General features: G+C 35.3%; 2 protein-coding genes across 2 annotated transcripts; both read right to left on the reverse strand.

Moving 5' to 3' along the window:
* Positions 1-2,862: 2,862 nt before the first annotated feature.
* On the reverse strand, positions 2,863-9,197 carry LOC123553139 (adenosine receptor A3-like). Its single transcript, XM_045342886.2, has 2 exons — positions 8,029-9,197; positions 2,863-3,157 (listed from the first exon to the last, which is right to left on the reverse strand). The coding sequence occupies exons 1-2, from the start codon at positions 8,795-8,797 to the stop codon at positions 2,874-2,876; spliced, it is 1,053 nt and encodes a 350-aa protein (XP_045198821.2). The 5' UTR covers positions 8,798-9,197; the 3' UTR covers positions 2,863-2,873.
* Positions 9,198-13,974: 4,777 nt separating this feature from the next.
* On the reverse strand, positions 13,975-18,601 carry LOC123550816 (uncharacterized). The gene is made up of 2 exons (XM_045339207.2): positions 18,100-18,601; positions 13,975-17,455 (listed from the first exon to the last, which is right to left on the reverse strand). The coding sequence occupies exons 1-2, from the start codon at positions 18,477-18,479 to the stop codon at positions 16,150-16,152; spliced, it is 1,686 nt and encodes a 561-aa protein (XP_045195142.2). The 5' UTR covers positions 18,480-18,601; the 3' UTR covers positions 13,975-16,149.
* Between the last annotated feature and the right edge of the window lie 527 nt (positions 18,602-19,128).

The raw sequence follows: 19,128 nt of genomic DNA on the forward strand, positions 1-19,128 counted from the left end.
GTTGCAGCCTAAAGAAGAAACCAGTTTTATGAAGAGCTTTTTTATATTGATAATATCAATTTCAAAGGTTATAGGACACAGAACTGGACTGATTTTGGATGCGGTTAATTTTATAAATGTTCTTTGATTTATTTTAGACAAAATCTAATGAAAAAGAAAACCGGTGGAATAGGATTAGCGGTTAACCAAATGTTACTGTATCAGAACCAGAATGTAAATTAGTCTAGTGGTTATGCAAAGAGCAGCAAATAATTAGGATGTTGTATGGGGTGAAGTGTCCTTGTCACGAGAACATTTACGATCTGTTTGACGAAATATGAATTCATGAGCTAATCCTTTTCCAAGAAAATTATTCTAATCTTAAATTAGCTGATTTGGTGGCTAGACTTCTAGAACGAAAACTAAATCATACAGAAGTTGTCTATAGTTTTTTCTCTCACTAAAATGGCTTAGATAAGCTATAAGATGACCTACATGCTGAAATAAATGCATTTGGTAAATATATTTATTATTGAAAAATAAAACATTATGACGCGCGATGTATTATGTTTTGGCTATAAATGTATCGATTTTACACGATTGCATTATCTTTTGATAAATGTGATTTAGATGACAAATAAAGCAAAGAATGCAATCGAGCAAAATAATAGTTTGACAAAGTATTTTCAGTTCATTAGGTGAGTTTGTTATATAACCTGTAGTTTTGAAACAATAATATGTGTGATCTATCACAGCAAGCTATTATCGATATTGCAAATCTTCTTTAGAAACATTTGGGCACTTCAAGGAATATATTATACAAGGGGCAACATGCAAATATGATATAATGATTAGGCTGTTGAAACGAAGGAAATTTACATAGCAAAATACGTTAACTTCATTAATCCCGTGAAAACTGAAACAGCTTTCGGGTTAAAAGAAAAAGAAACTGAAACTGAATAATTTGATTAAACGCTAATTTCTATACAATGCCATATTAAATGGCGTTGTACACAAATATGATAACAGTAATAATAACGACAATAATAATAATAATAATAACAATCATAACAGCCTTATTGAAAACAAAAAGTCATGACTGCACCCTTCCACCTGAGGTTGTTTTACATCTATTGCGAATACCAGTGCTTAAAGCCTTACATGGTACGCCCAGACGGGCTGCATAAAGAGGTTCAAACTCCCTGATTAATGAGGCCATCACAGACTATTTAAAAAGAAAAGAAATACTACACACTACCCTACCCATAGAGCCTGTACCAACAATACTTTTAAATAAACAAACCTTGAAAATATAAAGGTTAAAATGTAAAACCTTTTACAAAAATTTAAAAACTATCATCTGCTGCTATCGCATATAAGACAGTTATTAAAAAATTTAAAACAAATGACACGAAGTGTCTGAAATACAGTGTCTTCAGATTTTTTGAATGTGTCAAGTAATGTACTTTTGCGTAGTTTTAACTTCAGTTCATTCCACAGTTTTGGACCAATAGTACAGACACTTCTGTCATTAAATGTTTTGCACTTGTTGTATGGAACAACATAACGACATTCAGAATGTTCTGACGATCTCAAACCTTGTAAACTAGGAGAAAACTGTGTAAGTAATTCTATTAAATACATTGGTATAAACATTGCTTATCCATGCACTTTTTTTCAAAATAGAAATAAAATTGTTTCCATTGGTTAATATTACAAGACACGTTGGAAATTTATCGCCTTTACTATGTTCAGTATAATTAATTTACCTACACAACACCAATGATCACTGAAACTTACCGTCAAGCTCCCTACAGGAGATTTCACTGACTGTGCTTACTTGGAAGGAATCATGCTGCTTTCTATGACAAGAAATTTCCTTAACAAAATTATACACTTTATTTTAACAACTGTGAGAGACAACGTGTTTTATAGAGTACACATGCCAATAATATTGGATGTACTTGGATGTACTATGTTCTTAGATGAATCAACAACACATAATCATAACACATAATGGTAACAAAAGGCACGGTATGTAAACCACAGATATTGTCGTACAAACATATATAAAACAAAGGAAATCTTACGCACACAAAATGCATACATTCAATGATTTTGCTTAAGGCAGAGCAGCGAGAAATACGAAATGAGGTTCATGAGACACTAGACAGTATACATTTATCACAGACAGCTCAATTCGAACGGAGTTTTATAACTGCCTGTCACGGAGACTTTTACCTGGTATGTCAGTCACAATCAGTCACAGTCAAAGAGGAAAGGCTTACCGCGCAACTGAAGAACACCAAACATGCGGCGTTTTTCGGAGTAGGAGGGTCATAACTTCTTTTTTATAAGATTACATAATACAACACAATATTTCACCGGTTTAGGAATCTCATGAATTGGAAGTAATGATTACGTAACGAATAGTAGGAATAAGTGAATGCGAAATCTGATGTATGTATAAAGTATTTAGGATGGTAAATATAATTTAAAGCCCTGCTCCCGTCCTACCTTTTAACCTTGAATTGTCGCTGAAAAAGCATGAAAATCCTGACTATGAACAGTGACGCCTGTCAAAATCTATATAATCTTATATAAAATTCTATATGAAATACCTGTGGTTTTGCGTGCTAAAATGTGGCACGTGGCCGTTAATTGTTAACTGTTGTAATCATGGGTTGCATACACACAAAAGAATTTGAATAGCCGCGGAGCAGGGCTTTAAGGAAATACACATATCTTTGCCTTCCCATATGTTCGTGTGTTGTGCCATGTACTCCATAAATTCCTTACAAGACATAAGATAAAAATTTCGTTGTTTAGGAGATAATTTCACTAGCATTCTATTCTATTTAAATACTATGTTGTTAAATACTTCGTGCTGTAAACTAATTATATGGAGCAGGTCTCCACAAAGACAATTCACTGTCTCTAGTGTCATGCATGTTTCTCTGTAGCACAGATATATTCGTTCCTGTGGATGTTGGTTTTAAACTGCAAAATATGCTTGCCAGTTTACGTTTCACTGTTCTGATCTTCAGGGCGTATATAACTGGATTTACTATCGTATCCAGGAACACAAGTGAAGAACAGTATGCTAGAACGGTCCCTTTCATATCATCAGTGTAGTGGTCTGGAAATCCATCGCTCAAATGGAGTATGATACATGCACCTTAAAGAAGAAAACAAAAAAGTGTTGTAATTAAACTCTTGATGACTAGTTTAATAGAATGATCTATGTACAATGTATCTAGAAAAGGTTGAGGATTTGGGACCCTGATGGTACTAAAACTAAACAATCGGATTGATGGATGAGATAAAACAATATAGACAATCAGGATACAATAATAATTATTCAAACCAAAACTCTCAGTAGAAATTTTAGTGCTATCTGTATGTATCACTCCATTGTAGGACATACAAAATTAGTATATATTAGTATAAGTATATCTATTATACATTGGCTATATATAATTAGTCCAAAGTGTTTGAGCTGTCTTCATAATGCTATTTATTTCGGAATGTAGATATACTTCGCCTGTAAAAGCATCGTTATTTTGCCTTTGCAACCAGTGCAGACCATGATCAGCCTGCACATCCATGCTGTCTGATCATGACCTGCAACAATTCGGTCAGTAACCTTATGGTATGCACATCTTTTAACAGTTAATGGTATTGTCCAAATTGAAAGATGAACAAGTTCATTGTAGAAATTTAGTAGGGTAAGGGTTAATATAGATTGATGAAATCATAACTAATGAAAGCCTTTTAAAAGAAAAGAAAGAGCAATTTCAACGTTTGATAATGCAACGTACGGAAGGCAATTCAGAGATGAAACACATAGGCTGCGCAATTTAATGTTTCTTTCCTAACTTCAACTAAAATACGTTACTAGATAGGACGACAATACTTTGGTCCACGTAATGTTTACAAATAAACAGTGAAATTTTAAATAGAACTTGTCATAACAACCTAGCTTTCAATCTAACGACAAAGGATTTAATCTGGCTCGTTTATCACGTGTATAGCAGATATAACAGGTGAATTAATAAATCCATTTTCCAGGCTTAAGAATATCAAATTATTCTTGCTTGTCGACAAAGAAATAATTACTCCAGTCATTGTACGTCGAGAAATTAAATACATCGATCAGTTCTAGTAATTAAAAACAAAGTAGTTTAAAAACAAGATAATCAAGCCTGAATAATTGTTTCCATTAAGAAAACATGAAAAATAAGCTGTCAGTTTTCATACTGTTTACTCTCATCATTTATTCTCTTTAAACACATGGTATAATTCGACGTTCCCCAGAGTTTTTGAGCAAGTTGAAAACAACAACAACAACAACAACGTTTTGTTTTAGTTGTCTGTCCCATTATTCTTAACTGCATTGAAATTCCACATTTATTCTTTTTTAAAAGAAAATAGATAGTACCGATTGTCATACATTTTTCGAACATTACTGATTTTAAATTATACATACACCTTTTTATGCCCCCAATGGGGGGGGGGGCATATAGATTTGCCCTTGTCCGTCCGTCCTACCGTCTTTCCGTGCCCGCGAAATGATGGTTAAGTGACTGCATAACGGTACTTTCTCTTTGATGTCATTCATTCCGTTCTGTTTATGTGACCTTTTTCTTTTTATGTGACTGTTAGATCAATAGAGAGAACAATGGGGGTGTCACATAAATACCGTTTCGTTAGAACGTCCGTCCGTCCGTCCGTCCGTCCTTCCGAGAATGTTGTGTCGCGCCTAGCTCCAAAAGTATTTGACGTAGAGTCACAAAACTTTACAGGAATGTTGGTCAGCATGTGTAGTTGTGCACCTGGGGTTTCGCGTCCGGATTCATTCAGTCATGTTGGAGTTATGGCCCCTGACTTTGTAAAAATTGGTCATTTTAGTGTTTTGTCGCGCGTAGCTCCAAAAGTATTTGATATAGAGTCACCAAAGTTTACAGGAATGTTGGTCAGCATATGTAGTTGTGCACCTGGGGTTTCGCGTCCGGATTCATTCAGTCATGTTGGAGTTATGGCCCATGACTTTGTAAAAATTGGTCATTTTAGTGTTTTGTCGCGCCTAGCTCCAAAAGTATTTGACCCAGAGTCACCTAAGTTTACAGGAATGTTGGTCAGCATGTGCAGTTGTGCACCTGGGGTTTCGCGTGAGGATTCTTTCAGTCCTGTAAGAGTTATGGTTTCTAACTTAGTTAAAAATTGGTCATTTTAATGTTGTGTCATGCGTAGCTCCAAAAGTATTTGACCTAGAGTCACCAAAGTTTACAGGAATGTTGATCAGCATGTGCAGTTGTGCACCTGGGGTTTTGCGTTCGGATACATTCAGCCATTTAGGAGTTATGGCCCCTGAGTTAGTTAAAAATTGGTCATTTTAATGTTGTGTCGCCCGTATCTCCAAAAGTATTTGACCTAGAGTCACCAAAGTTTACAGGAATGTTGGTCAGCATGTGCATTTGTGCTCCTGTGGTTTCGCGTCCGGATTCATTCAGTATTGTAGGAGTTATTGTCCCTGACCTAGGAAAAAATTGTCATTTTAATGTTTTGTCATGCGTATTGTTTTCCCAAAGTTGATCTGTGTCTTTTGTCGTGTAGTGTGGGCATATGTGTCCCATGGACACATTTCTAGTTTCAATTATCTTGTATCTGTCAGTTACGACCTTTTTTACTAATAAGCTTTGATAATGTGGCAGTTGATTCCAGTAAGTCCAGGGGTGTTCAAAGATAATCCGTCATGAAATTATCTTGGGGCTATATTACAAAGTAATTTTTAGTTACCTGTATTGGAAAATAAACAGTGTCGATTGTATTGAGGTCAACTGCCACATTATCAAAGTTTATCAATACTTATGAAATAATATATCTCATCGAGTGATTTGTCGATGAATAAAATCATTGTTTGGAGTTCAGATGCGAAGGAATTATAGCCCTCGTGATATAACAATACGCATCTGAACGACAAACAATGATTTTATTCAAGAGCAAATCACTAAATGAGATATATTATTTCGATTCTAACACGTTACCAAGGATTTTTAAGTACATCCTTGACGACGTCCATCAAATATTTGCCAGTTGTTTGTTGGTTTCTTTTCCAACGCGCCGCTATGCCGTTTGACGTTATGACGTATTCTAACACGATCCGATTCATTTTCCTATTAAACAAAGAAGACAGAAAACAGTGAATTATTATACAACAAATTACTGTTCTGACGTCACAATTATTACGTCATGGCGTCAAACGGCATAGCGACGCGCTGGAAAAGAAACCGATTGAAAACGGGCAAATATTCAATGAATGTCGTCAAGAATCCTTGGTAACGTGTTAAAATCGAAATAATATATCTCATTTAGTGATTTGCTCTTGAATAAATCATAGTTTGTCGTTCAGATGCGCCCTCGTGATATAATTCCTTCGCATCTGAACTCCAAACGATGATTTGTTCAACGACAAATCACTGGATGAGATATATTATTTCTTAAATAATGGTGACGTCAGAACAAATAACACACAACTTTCAGCCTTCTTTGCTGAATAGGAAAATGAATCAAGTCGTGTTAGATTGTTATATCTAATTTGTCATACTATGCAGTCTTTTAAGGTCGTACGTGGCCAATACGATATTTTCGTTCAGGTGACATTTTAAGACTGACAAAAATACGTTGTAAGAAGCAGATGCGACTAAGATTTATATATATCTGGTTGAACGAAAATGGTAACACATATGGCCTTTAAAAGGTCACTTCGGAATAATAGATTTATGGTACAGGTCTCTCCTTGACAAAGTGTTTTATCTCATAAAAACGAATAACGTTTTGTTTTGCACGTTCACTGAAACAGTATCACGTATATATACGCTAGCGTTTAACACTGTGACTTCAATCTTTTTTATGCATGTTTAAATGTAGAGATCGTGTATGACAGTGACTAACCTTCACGTATACGAGTCCATACGAGTCCGTGCAAATATTCATATGAACAATATGTTATTTGATAGTTGTGATTTTATAAGACTAAAATTAATAAACTGATAAAAATGAAATAAAACATAGGCGTACGAGCCGGGGACCAGGGGGAGGGGGGAGGACTGGCCCCCAAAAAGCTAGGATAGAGTGGGGCGAACTATATTTTGGACTCCCCCCCCCACCCCCCCCCCCCTCAATATTTTGGAAAAGAGATATAACTTGCAGTCTAATATAACATTTATTTAGTATCATATAATTCTTTTCAACCTTATTTCTGATTTGCATTTGGCCTTTCCCTGCATTCTGACTTGTCTCTTTACGTAAGGTGAGTATTGAAACCTCGTACGCGCCGAGGATAATGTTCGATTATATTTTATAAAAAGAATATAATATCGAGCGCATCACTACAGTTCCGGTTTGAGCGTCTGCAAAAACGATGTAAGTATTTAGCCTGTTTACGCATGTAAATGTTATGTATTTACATTTTCATTGTCTATTCAAGGAAAATAATATTTCCACAACTTTATATCACAACTAGACAAATGCAGCGCTATTTAAGAAATAATATATCTCATTTAGTGATTTGTCGCTGAATAAATCATTGTTTGGAGTTCAGATGCGAAGGAATTATATTACGAGAGCGCAGCCCGAGTGATATAATAATACGCATCTGAACGACAAACAATGATTTTATTCAAGAGCAAATCACTAAATGATATATTATTTCAATTCTAACACGTTACCGCGACTTTAAAGTACATCCTTGGCGGCATTCATTAAATATTTGCCCGTTTTCAATCGGTTTCTTTTCCAGCGCGCTCCTATGCCGTTTGACGCCATGGCGTAATGATTGTGACGTCAGAACAGTGAATTGTTGTATGATAATTCACTGTTTTCAGCCATCTTTGTTTATTAGGAAAATGAATCGGATCGTGTTAGAATTGATTGTATATCCAGGGCTTCAACGGAAGACTGAAAAAAAATGGCACGCTTGATCAAGAGTTCAAACATAAACCTTCAAAATTCTGATTAAAATGAAAGTAAATGCAAATTTGAACTTACTTAATGGAACCCAACACACAAAGTAGAACACTATAAGAATAAGCACAGTTTTTGTTGGTTTCCACCATAGCTGTTTCGTTGTTTGTTGCTGACGAAACCTCTTTGTAAGCGCAAAAGACACGGACAGGATTCTATAGTAACAAAAAGCCGCCATTAAGAAGATCGTATAAAAGCAAACAGCCATTAGTATTAGATATGTGTCCGTCTGCACGCCAAAGAAACTACAGTATTCTAGACCATGAATCGGTGGTTGTCGTAGTCCAAGTATAGGTAATAGGCACAAGATGGTCGATAGTAGCCATGCACAAACGCAGAATACCTTCGCTCTTTTATCTTTGAATATGCGTACATATCTGTATGGATAAATAATTTTGAAATAACGATCAAACGTTAGAGCCAACAGTTGCAGAGCAGAATTGAAATTCATTCCAATTATCACACCTGTCCTAAAGGCACACTCGTAATAATTTTTGTAGTGTATAAGATTGTAAGTCACCAAATATACGCAAATGACGCCATTGATGACGTCACTAAATGCTAAGTTTGATATAAATATTATCGAAACGTCTAATCCAGAATCTTTTCCACGTAGCGCCCAAAGGGTAAATGAATTTAAGGTTATTCCCACTACCGCCACTGTAGCCAAAACAATATGTACAATCAGGTAAGTCCAGGAAATTCCAAAACCATTCACTCCATAATATATCACCGTTTGCAACATACTAGTGTCTGTTTCAATATCACGTGAGCTATTCGTTTCATTAAGCATTTCATCACTGGCAGTTTTCAGTCCAATGACAAACTAAATCTGATATCCACAAGGATTATGTTTGCATTTTATACTTTAATTAATTTCAGACTCTGGAGATTAGGTTGTCAAAGACTTCCTTATATAGTTTTTAACGCTCGTGTTAGCTTCAGAAAAAAGCTTGTTTGTTTAATATTCCATGTTTCCAACAAAAAGACGAACTTAACAGATTTACTTTGTAAAGTCATGAAAATTAAAATAAGAAGTCACTCCTTTTTCCTAAAATTTCTCACCTGTCAGATTAAAATAAAGCTGTTTTTTTTTATATTCAAACAAGAAACTCACTCAAAATAACGCTAGTTTAAGCATAAGGAGGAACGCGTTACATATTATGACTGAAAGAAGTTCGTTGCTCGTTGTTATTCTACGATCGCTACAGACTATCAACTAATATTGGTGATCTAACAGTTACAGCAATAACGTTTTCTGCCCGATACACGATCTTGGGTATATGAGAACTTCCGTTATATTTAGTATATGTTTCACCCGCCGTTACATAACTGAAATACAGTTGAGAAACGGCGTTAAACCCAAAACAAAAACCCAGCCGTTTCAAGACTGTATCCGTAACGTCCTATATTCTTTGGACGTTGTTTGTTTTGCACTATAGTACTCCATCTCAGACGTTATAGATTGCATTGAGTCCACAGTTTTACGAAAACTTCAACTGACTTTCGTGCACAGCACCATAATGTGTAGATATGCAAGACATTTTTTTTCTTGAATAAATGAACGAGAGGGTGCATAAATACCCACTCCATCAAGTTTGTGGAGCATTTTCCCACAGTTTTAAAGGGATTCCAGTGAAACATCATACATTTTGTTAGCCCGATCGACATGCTTATATTATCATCTAACTGGAAATCATCTTGTCATTTTAGAAATGCCGCACACGAACGGATTTGTTTCCACCCAAAAAGGTGGTATTGCGGGGGTCTTAATCGAAAGGTTGTATAGCGGAAGTCTTAATTAAAAGGTGGTGTTGCGGAAGTCTTAATTAAAAGATGGTATTGTGGGAGTGTTAATCAAAAGGTGGTATTGCGGAAGTCTTAATCAAAAGCTGGTAGTGCGGGATTGTTAATCAAAAGGTGGTATTGCGGGAGTGTTAATTAAAAGGTGGTATTGCGGTAGTCGTAATCAAAAGGTGGTATTGCGGGAGTCTTAATCAAAAGGTGGTTTTGCGGGAGTCTTAATCAAAAGATGGTATCGCGGGAGTGTTAATCTAAAGATGGTATTGCGGAAGTCTTAATCAAAAGGTGGTATTGCGGAAGTCTTAATCAAAAGGTGGTAGTTCGGGAGTCTTAATCAAAAGGTAGTATTGCGGAAGTCTTAATCAAAAGCTGGTATTGCGGAAGTCTTAATCAAAAGGTGGTATTTCAGGAGTCTTAATTAAAAGGTGGTATTTCAGTAGTCTTATTCAAAAGCTGGTATTGCGGAAGTCTTAATCAAAAGCTGGTATTGCGGAAGTCTTAATCAAAAGCTGGTATTGCGGAAGTCTTAATCAAAAGATGGTATTGCGGGAGTCTTAATCAATAGGTAGTACTGCGAAAATCTTAAACAAAAGGTGGCATTGTGGAAGTCTTAATCAAAGGGTGGCATTGCGGAAGTCTTAATCAAAAGGTGGTATTGCGGAAGTCTAAATCAAAAGGTGGTTTTGCGGAAGTCTTAATCAAAAGGTAGTATTGCGGAAGTCTTAATCATAAGCGGGTATTGCGGAAGTCTTAATCAAAAGGGGTATTGCGGGAGTCGTAATCAAAATGTGGTATTGTGGAAGTCTTAATCAAAAGCAGATATTGCGGGTGTCTTAATCAAAAGGTGGTATTGCGGAAGTCTTAATCAAAAGGTAGTATTGCGAAAGTCTTAATCAAAAGGTGGTATTGGATATATATATACTGTCCCGTAATTTGCTCCAGTTACTCTGTGATGTAGCCGTGATAAAATATCAAAATTTATCAAAATCAAAATTCTGATTTTACTTTTTATCGTTATTTATATTGTTAAAATGTCGTGAACACTTCCTACGTTCTGTCTGAAAACAGAACAATAAGCATTAAAGCCAACTGGCTTACGTAAATACCTTCGGTGCAATCTATTAAAATATCAGAGGAAGGGGCGGAGAGAGGGTTGAAGACCGACGGTTGAGGTCAGGCTTGACTTTTAATTAACTTTGAAATTTGTTTATAATCTTTATTTCAATTATTTCGAAACTTGGTCCAGGCTTTTTATTACCAATGAAGTAGTTCCGGTCAACATCCAATTCTTTAGCTTCTGTAATCTATATTCATTTGCGAATAAACGTGCATGTATGCACATGTGAAAATACGGGATATGCAAGTCGTCCACTACTAAATTATCTGAAAATGCTTCAGAGTTTATAAGACGCCGCCCCTAAAGGAAGTTCTCTACGTTTATATGATTTGACATAGCACATTTGGGAGGAGCAATGATATATCAGAAACGCGTGAAATATGTAATATACTTTAATAGCAAGTACTACTATAAAACGTTGTATAGAAGAAGTTTATCTAAAATATAGTCATTCAAAATAAGGAAAGAAATCAACTTCTCCTAAAAAATTCACAGGTTGAGCAGAATTTCTAGAAAGGGGAAATGTAATCATCAAATATATAAGAACCTTTGAAAGTATTCTTTTTTTATCTATCTGGTTGAGATACGGTCAAGATGTATCTTATGCAGTGACGTAGTTTAATGTAGGAACAACATCAGAAATATATTAAATGTATGATTACCCATAAATACTATATTTAGAACACTCTTTACGCCGCTTTTCTTTGAATTACACTGTGTTTCACTGAAGGTTCCATGTGTGCCGCCGTAAAGATACATCTGCGGGTGTCTCAAAATTATATTTTTGGTACTTGTAACATGTGTGAATGTTGAGAACCCAGGCCTAGCGTCCATTAACATTAACAGGCTCAGTCAAATCAATCCTGCAACATTTTCATTTTTGTTGTGTTGGACTAGCTTTGGTTTTCTAACGTTTCTGTTTTTCCTAAATGTACCATGTTTACGAAGAGTAGAAGTCATTAATCATCAATATATTTGCTCTAAAAATCTTAATGAAATGGCTCAGCTGCTGATGGAACGCATGGTGTTGTGGGAATCCTGTTTGATACACCTTTGATAGAATTAACTTACACTTCGTTATGGAAAGTGATATGTCTAGTCTAGTCCTTGATTCAGAAGCTTTAAAATTCCATAAGGCTTTAACCCTTAGCCTGCTAAATTTCTAAAATGGACTGGTCCATCATTCAATATGGGCAATGCCATTTATTATTCGAAGGGATTTTCACTGAAAATTTACTGACTGAATAGCGAACAGTGCAGACCATGATCAGACTGCACGGATGTGCAGGCTGATCTTGGTCTGCACTGGTCGCAAAGGCAGAATCACTTGCCGCCAGCAGGCTAAAGGTTAAATTTCATGTTAATAAGAGATGAAACATCTTTTGTCATTTTTAAATACAATTTTTATTAGTTTTAACACCAACGCGTCAAAATGACACAATATCAACAAGCTGATTTCATACCGACAACTTGATTCAAAAGTGGCCTCACGTCTGACAATAGGATCATAATACTTAATGAATGCATTGGCATAAAGCTGTAAATTAATCTAACCACATGACATTCAGAAAGTCAAATATAAAATTACGACAAAGCTACACTCAGTTATTATCACGGTTGAACTGTGAACGTATAAAGGGTGTGTGAGTTAGAATTGTCTATCATCGTTTACACCAGGTACAGTAGTGGTCAAGAGTTAAAGATATTTCCAATTTTATATGTTGATCTATTTCTTTTCGATGGTTTAGGTGCACCATAAACCGGTTAGAGCTCCCCAGTGGTGGTTTGGCCACTGACCGTTCTAAGGCGGTGCCCCACTGTGTTCCTTTATTTGTTTGTTTTGTCCTTGTGTGTTTGCTTTGTGTGTGTGGTGTGCGTGTATGTGTGTTGGTCGTGTGCGCGTCCGCGTGCTGGGTTTGCGTTTGGGAAGGCTGCGTTTTTAGAACGTGGCTTTCCCTGTTGGACATTCATCCTTGTTTTTATCGATGACAGGAAGAGTCTTAAAATGAAGTGCTTCGGCTGAAAAATGTTCCCCTGCTTTTTGAAATATGTTTGCTGGTTCTATGGGATCATGATGTTAATTAAGAAATAATAAGTATCAAAATTAGGTTTATCGTAGAATAACCAGAGTTTGGAGTTCTTATGCGTATGAATATATCACGAAGGCCTGAGTCGTACATTTCTACGCACAAGAACGACAAACGAGGGTTATTCTACGATAAACCTTATTTTGACACTTATTATTTCTAAGACGAGACTCAGAGGAGTATTTTCATCAAACGTAAATTACAACTGCGTGCTACACCGCAGCATAGCCAAAACACGGTGCGCGCGCATCATAGTGCAAGAGCGGTTTCCGAGATAGATTTTGCTCTACAAGTATGTAGGTTATTAGCTGGTTGTGTTAGAATTCAGTGTATCTGTATAATAGACCTATGGTAGGAGGGCATGAGGGTTGTTTCATATTTCATTACCTCTCATACATAGGGAGTTCGTCGTTTGTGGGCTTACATTTCTTCTCATGAACTGTTTTGGTCAAACCGAGTCTGTTATTAGTTGGTTTGGTTATGCTCTGTGCTTCCAAGGAGCTCTAATAGATTTTATAAATAGGTCTTTGAGGTTAGATGCGCACCATAAACCGGTTTAAACTCCCCATTGGTAATTTTGCCACTGACTGTTCTAGAGCGGTGCCACTTGTATTTCTTTATTTGTTCGTTTTGTCCTTTCTTTATCTCTCTGTGATTGTCTGTCTGTGTGAAGTGGTCCTGTGAACGTCCGCATGATGTGGGTTGCGCTTTGTGGAGGGGGTGGGAGGGGGCTGCGTTTTTGGAGCGTTGCTTTACCTCTTGTTTTTGAGAATAATAGATTTCAATTACATTTCAAGTATGTTTTTGTAATTGTATGGATTCTTGTCAGATCACTCAGCAAGGGAGGCCTCTAATACATAATTGATATTATATGGTGCATTATTATAGAGCGCGGCAAGAAAAAATCCCATTGAATAATAATATAATAAAAACCAAAGCCGTCAAAATGAATAAGATATGACAATACAAAAAGGTTACTTGTTGTACAGTAAATATTTGTAGACCTTAAGCTTTTAGTTTATTAAGAAAACAACACAAGCTCTTTTGTCGCTAAGCCATGTGCAATAACAATGTATAACGTTTGAGGAATGCAGCTTCTCTAATATAATCTAAAGCTAATTTGTAACGTAAAACACCACAATGAAAATCAGAGAAAAAAAAACAAACCAAGGGCAAAGGTAAAGTAGCAATAGATTCGTTTTAAGAACGTACGTAAGCAGCTTCGTATGCAGAATGGGGTGATCTATAGGATCGAATAGTCTTTATCATATACAATCATGAAAACAATGATAACCTTATTAACGTCAGTCAAATATATAGGCATGTTCACAACGCTTACCTTTTTCAACATCAGTCAAATATTCAAGCATATTCACAACGTTAATCTTATCCAGAAACATCAGTCAAATAAACAACCATGTTTATAAACCAAGCATTTATGAAATCTGATTGAATTGTATATAAAAACAAAAACAAATATCCAGTAGGAATAATGCAGCCTTCTTAAAAGAAACCCTACAGCAAAAGACCTAAATAAAACATCGCTTTAAACAAAATGATACTTAAAATGACAAGAGGAACAGTTCTAGAAATTTTAAGATCATTTTGTAAAACGTCCTTTTTGATAACATAGTAATAACATATAATAATATATATGCAATACTGATACGGACAGGAAAAGAAATATGAACGTACATATTTATTTCACCTTTAAAATAATTATTAAGTATTACATTGTCTTGTTATGATGAAAATTTGTAGTAAGTTATTTGAATATCCTTATACGAATGCATAAAAATGTTATAGGGCGGCGGACATGTTTAGGGGAAGCTGCAGTTTAAATAGAACGAAATGTTTTGGCAAAACATGTAGTTGTCTTATCAAAAGTAACTTTTTCATCAAATTTAAGCATATCTGATAAAGCTTACCGAAATCTAATATCTTTAAAATTATTCACCTATTCAGATACAATCATCAGATTGTATTATGATAAAGAGGGGTTTCAAATGAAAATGGATCTTTCGTGTTATTTGATATTCATTTTCGTTCAAACACATGTAAACGTGTATGTTTAAGTCGTCACGCCAAAAGCACAAAAGTTGTAGCTCGAAGTTACGTAAATGATGTACATGTATATATTCCACTTTAATTTGGGATTTAATCATTGTTTCCAAAAGCAATTATAAAAAGGCACATTTGGACCTATACGTCTACTAAAGACAAATTCTAGCAGTGAACAAAAATAATAAATCTGGAAATCTCGACAACTGTAACCTTGACATTATCAAAAAGGAAACTTATTGATAAATGTTTATTATATGGTTGTATATTTTTATTTCAGTCAGTAGTATATATGCGTAAGTTGTCAAGTAAAATGCATGTATATAAAATTGATGGATTTCCAGTTAGCATTGCTTTCTGTTAATTACAATCGCTAGATGGCGCTTAAACCTATGAATTGGGGTCCGAGGAGGGTCTGCAAAAATACAATGGGTTGAAATTTCTTCAGCGGCAATATTATATAAGTCTCTGTGTTTCTTTTGCTATTTCGGTTGTGGCTATTAAACATACTGCCTGTAAAATATCTAAACTTGAAACGCAAGCGTGCAATTAAATTAGTATTCTTAATCACGAATTGATGAATGTTATTTTATCTATCCATTTATATGCATAAGTTTTAGCTGCCCTATATCACGGAACTCATGTGTGTTTAAATCCACAGCTAATGATACGGTATGCTTAAGCATGTACATTAATGTTAAAAGACACTTCTTTAAAAAACTATCACTAATCTAATTTCTTGTCAGCTTCTTCAAATATAAATGGACAGGAAAATCGTTCGTTCAAACGTGAATGATTTCGGTTAGATTGTTTTTGTAAACTATTCAATGTCGTGAAATATTCTCAAAATTTTCGAAATAAAATACAAGAAGAAACGTGCATTAACTTACTTTAAAAAGCCAGAAATATGTTCAGGAATAGTTCTGCATTGTATGGAAATTTGAATACTCAAAAGTATCTTATACAATCAATATTTCAAACTGTGATAAAGAGGTTAAAGAAATCAGTTCAATGACTTCGTGATGGCCATGCCCCTGATAATTTCAAATGGCCAAACTAGTCTTTTGACAAATGATTTTACAAAACAGAGAAAATGTACACAGAGTTACAGTTGTATCTTGTTACAAAGAGCCTTGATTTCTTCTCATCAAAGCAAATAGCCTGTGGATCTTTAATGCTATGTGCTTCTGACACCACTTCTCCTAAATAGTTTCCACCTGGTCCAATTTGTACCACATTACTAGAATTACCCCCACTCACAAATATGTTCCCTTTACCATCCGTGCAAACACCCCAGGCCATTTTAATTTTCGGACCCGAATATTTCCACAACAGTTTTCCCTCTTTGTCTAAAGTGATCAAGCCTTTGTTCAAATCAGTTACATGTACCATCTTTCCATTGTCATTTTCAGTAATTGCATAACTTTTAGAAAATATTTCGTTACCAAACTGGTCTAGGTGAACCGTCGTTTGAAGTTCGCCCTGTAAGTTATACACAAATAAACGTTTACGTTCATTTGAAACAAAAAGTTGATTTCTAATCACGCTTATTCCAGTGCAGCAATGTTCGAGTCTTATTGAGCGTGTAGGTACAAGTTTGCGTTCTGTTGATACAAACTGTATGCAGTTGTCACTGCCAAAGTGCCTCGTTTCAGCTAGGGCAACCGCTGCTTCTGTATTACTCACCCTGCATACGGAAAGCGGATAGCGGTTTAGAGATAGAACGTCCTTGACCTTGTACACTGCTCCGTCTAAAACTTTAATGTTCTTATTTTTGTAGTCAGCCAAAAGGATATCACCCGGATCAATAAAACAACAAGAATGTATGCTACAATCTTCTTTATCATTCTCGTGCCTGATAGTTTTCGTTTCCATGCTTTGTATATGATATAGATCTTGTTTTTCCTGGTATTCACAAAAACCGAAGGAATGAAAACTCTGAAGAATCTCTAAAAGTTTTGTATTGTTTATAAAGACAAGCTCATGTTTTATATCAGGTTCAGTTAGAAATGGTTCTGCTGTTTTAAACACATCTTCACAAAGCGATTCACTATCAACATTTTGTGATATATCTTGTTTGACATCCTCGTTTGATTTTCTCAAGATGTTTAAAGTTTCTTGTATTTTACTGAGTTTGTCATGTAGGACTTTATCAATTTCTTGAAATGTATTTTCAAGCTCGGCAATTGCAGCTTGTTCTAATCGTTCGATGGTTTCGTTTACTTCAGTTCTAAAGCGCTGTATTTTTCTAAGACAATTCTTCTTCATTTGATTTAGCTCGTCCAGATGATCTTTGTGTCGTTTTTCAGCCTGTTGTAGCTCTCTGACCGCTTGTTCCATTAGTTGCATTGTACGTTCAACTTGATCTGTAGTCTCATTGTATCTGAGAAAAGAGTATGTAAGAAGCACATTTCGCTTATAACATGCATAAGCACAATATATGAAATCAAATTCAATATTTTGTAGACAAATAAAACGTATCCGAATGATTGCACATCAATTAAATGCATTGGTTGCACTTAAGTGTGTTTCTCAATAACTAATTATTTCTGTTTAATTGAATCTGCTCCGTTGAAAATATTGCAAAACTATTGCGTTTCATTAAATATGTATTATTCAAAAGTATTGTATTTGATTTTCTTTTAGATATATTGACTTTTATAGAAGTACACTGTTTCTTTCAAACTATTGTAAACAAAGCTATTGATTTTAAATGACTCTGCTTTCTTCATTTTTGATTTTTACTTCACGAAGGTTGATGTTATGCAGGTGTATATGTTAAATTAATAAATGTACAGTCAGTTTGCTATTAATCCATAATTTAGTGCTGACTTTATGAAAACGTAAATAAATGTTTACGTGCCAAAGTTTTGTTTGAAACCTTATTGATATATCGTATGTTGCAAAGCTGGCAAATTTAAATAAATAGCAGGATTATGTGACAAGTTTGAATTCAGAAAAACAGTATTTTCACGTGAAATTATTACATAAATTAAACAAGTTATACTGATTACTAATATCCCTTACTTGCCGACTGAGTTTCCTTCCGGGCTTTGATTTTCAGTACATCCCACTGTTGAAATCACAGGCACATTAACGCTACATGTCCACACGGAACACTCAGACCGGGGACGTTCGTTTGCAATACCTTTGATCCGAGATGAATCTTCAGCCATTTTAGAATTTAGGGTGTGTATCGAATCATGAGCCTGACGTTTTTCTGGAATCTGTGTAGACAAATCGTCCGTGTCTTCCATGCAGGGTATAAATAAATACTCCTGACACCTTGCACAATATTTTATAGCTCCATTTGACTGATATTCTTTCCTACACGACGAGCAAGAAAAGTTAATTTGTTCCTCACAGCTAATATTTTTTAAACGTCTAAGATCTTCTTCGTACGACATGTTTGTCAATACATTAACACAGAATAGATCAGATCATATTACAGCTGTACCCGCTAACTGTAAAGTTTAAACTTTATATTTAACTGAAGGTCATTTGGTATGTAGGTTATGCTGATCGCGTGTGGATCAAAATCCTATTTAATATTTATATAGGCTAAAATATATGAACATTATGAATTCAATAGCTCAACCGTATATAGACATGTATGCATAGTTGAATTAATTGAGAATTGTCAAACATGTGTTCTTGTCGTGATCATGTTAGTGTGTGTTCGGGTTTAACCTCCTTTTAATATTTTTTTCAGTCATAAAAGCGACGGTGCCGTAATTATAACCAATAACAGGAGTGTTAAGCCATTCATTACCCAAGTACCTCTATTAAACAGATCCGCCACGGTAGCCTGGTGGTAGAGCGCAGGCTTCGGGTGCAAGAGGTCAATAGTTCGTTCCTGATCGCGTCATACCAAGGACGTGAAAAACGATACTTGTAGTTTCTCCGCTTGGTTTTCAGCATCAAGTATTGACAGTTTCCTTTCACCAATTACAAAAAGTCTCCACAAGTAAATAAATTCAGTAGAATACATTGTAAGTTTAGTTCCACTTTCAGCATATTAAAAGATATATTGAAGTTTCTTTTATCTTTTATCTA

The sequence above is a fragment of the Mercenaria mercenaria genome, chromosome 4 (assembly GCF_021730395.1).
Source record: "Mercenaria mercenaria strain notata chromosome 4, MADL_Memer_1, whole genome shotgun sequence".
Taxonomy (NCBI): Eukaryota; Metazoa; Mollusca; class Bivalvia; order Venerida; family Veneridae; genus Mercenaria; species Mercenaria mercenaria.

Coding starts and splice junctions, on each gene's coding strand:
- LOC123550816 (XM_045339207.2), bottom strand. CDS start 18,479: ATGTCGTACGAAGAAGATCTTAGACGTTTAAAAAATATTAGCTGTGAG. Junction 17,456..18,099: donor GAAGGAAACTCAGTCGGCAA/GTAAGGGATATT, acceptor CTCTTTTCTCAG/ATACAATGAGACTACAGATC.
- LOC123553139 (XM_045342886.2), bottom strand. CDS start 8,797: ATGCTTAATGAAACGAATAGCTCACGTGATATTGAAACAGACACTAGT. Junction 3,158..8,028: donor TGTGTGTTGGGTTCCATTAA/GTAAGTTCAAAT, acceptor TTCTTCTTTAAG/GTGCATGTATCATACTCCAT.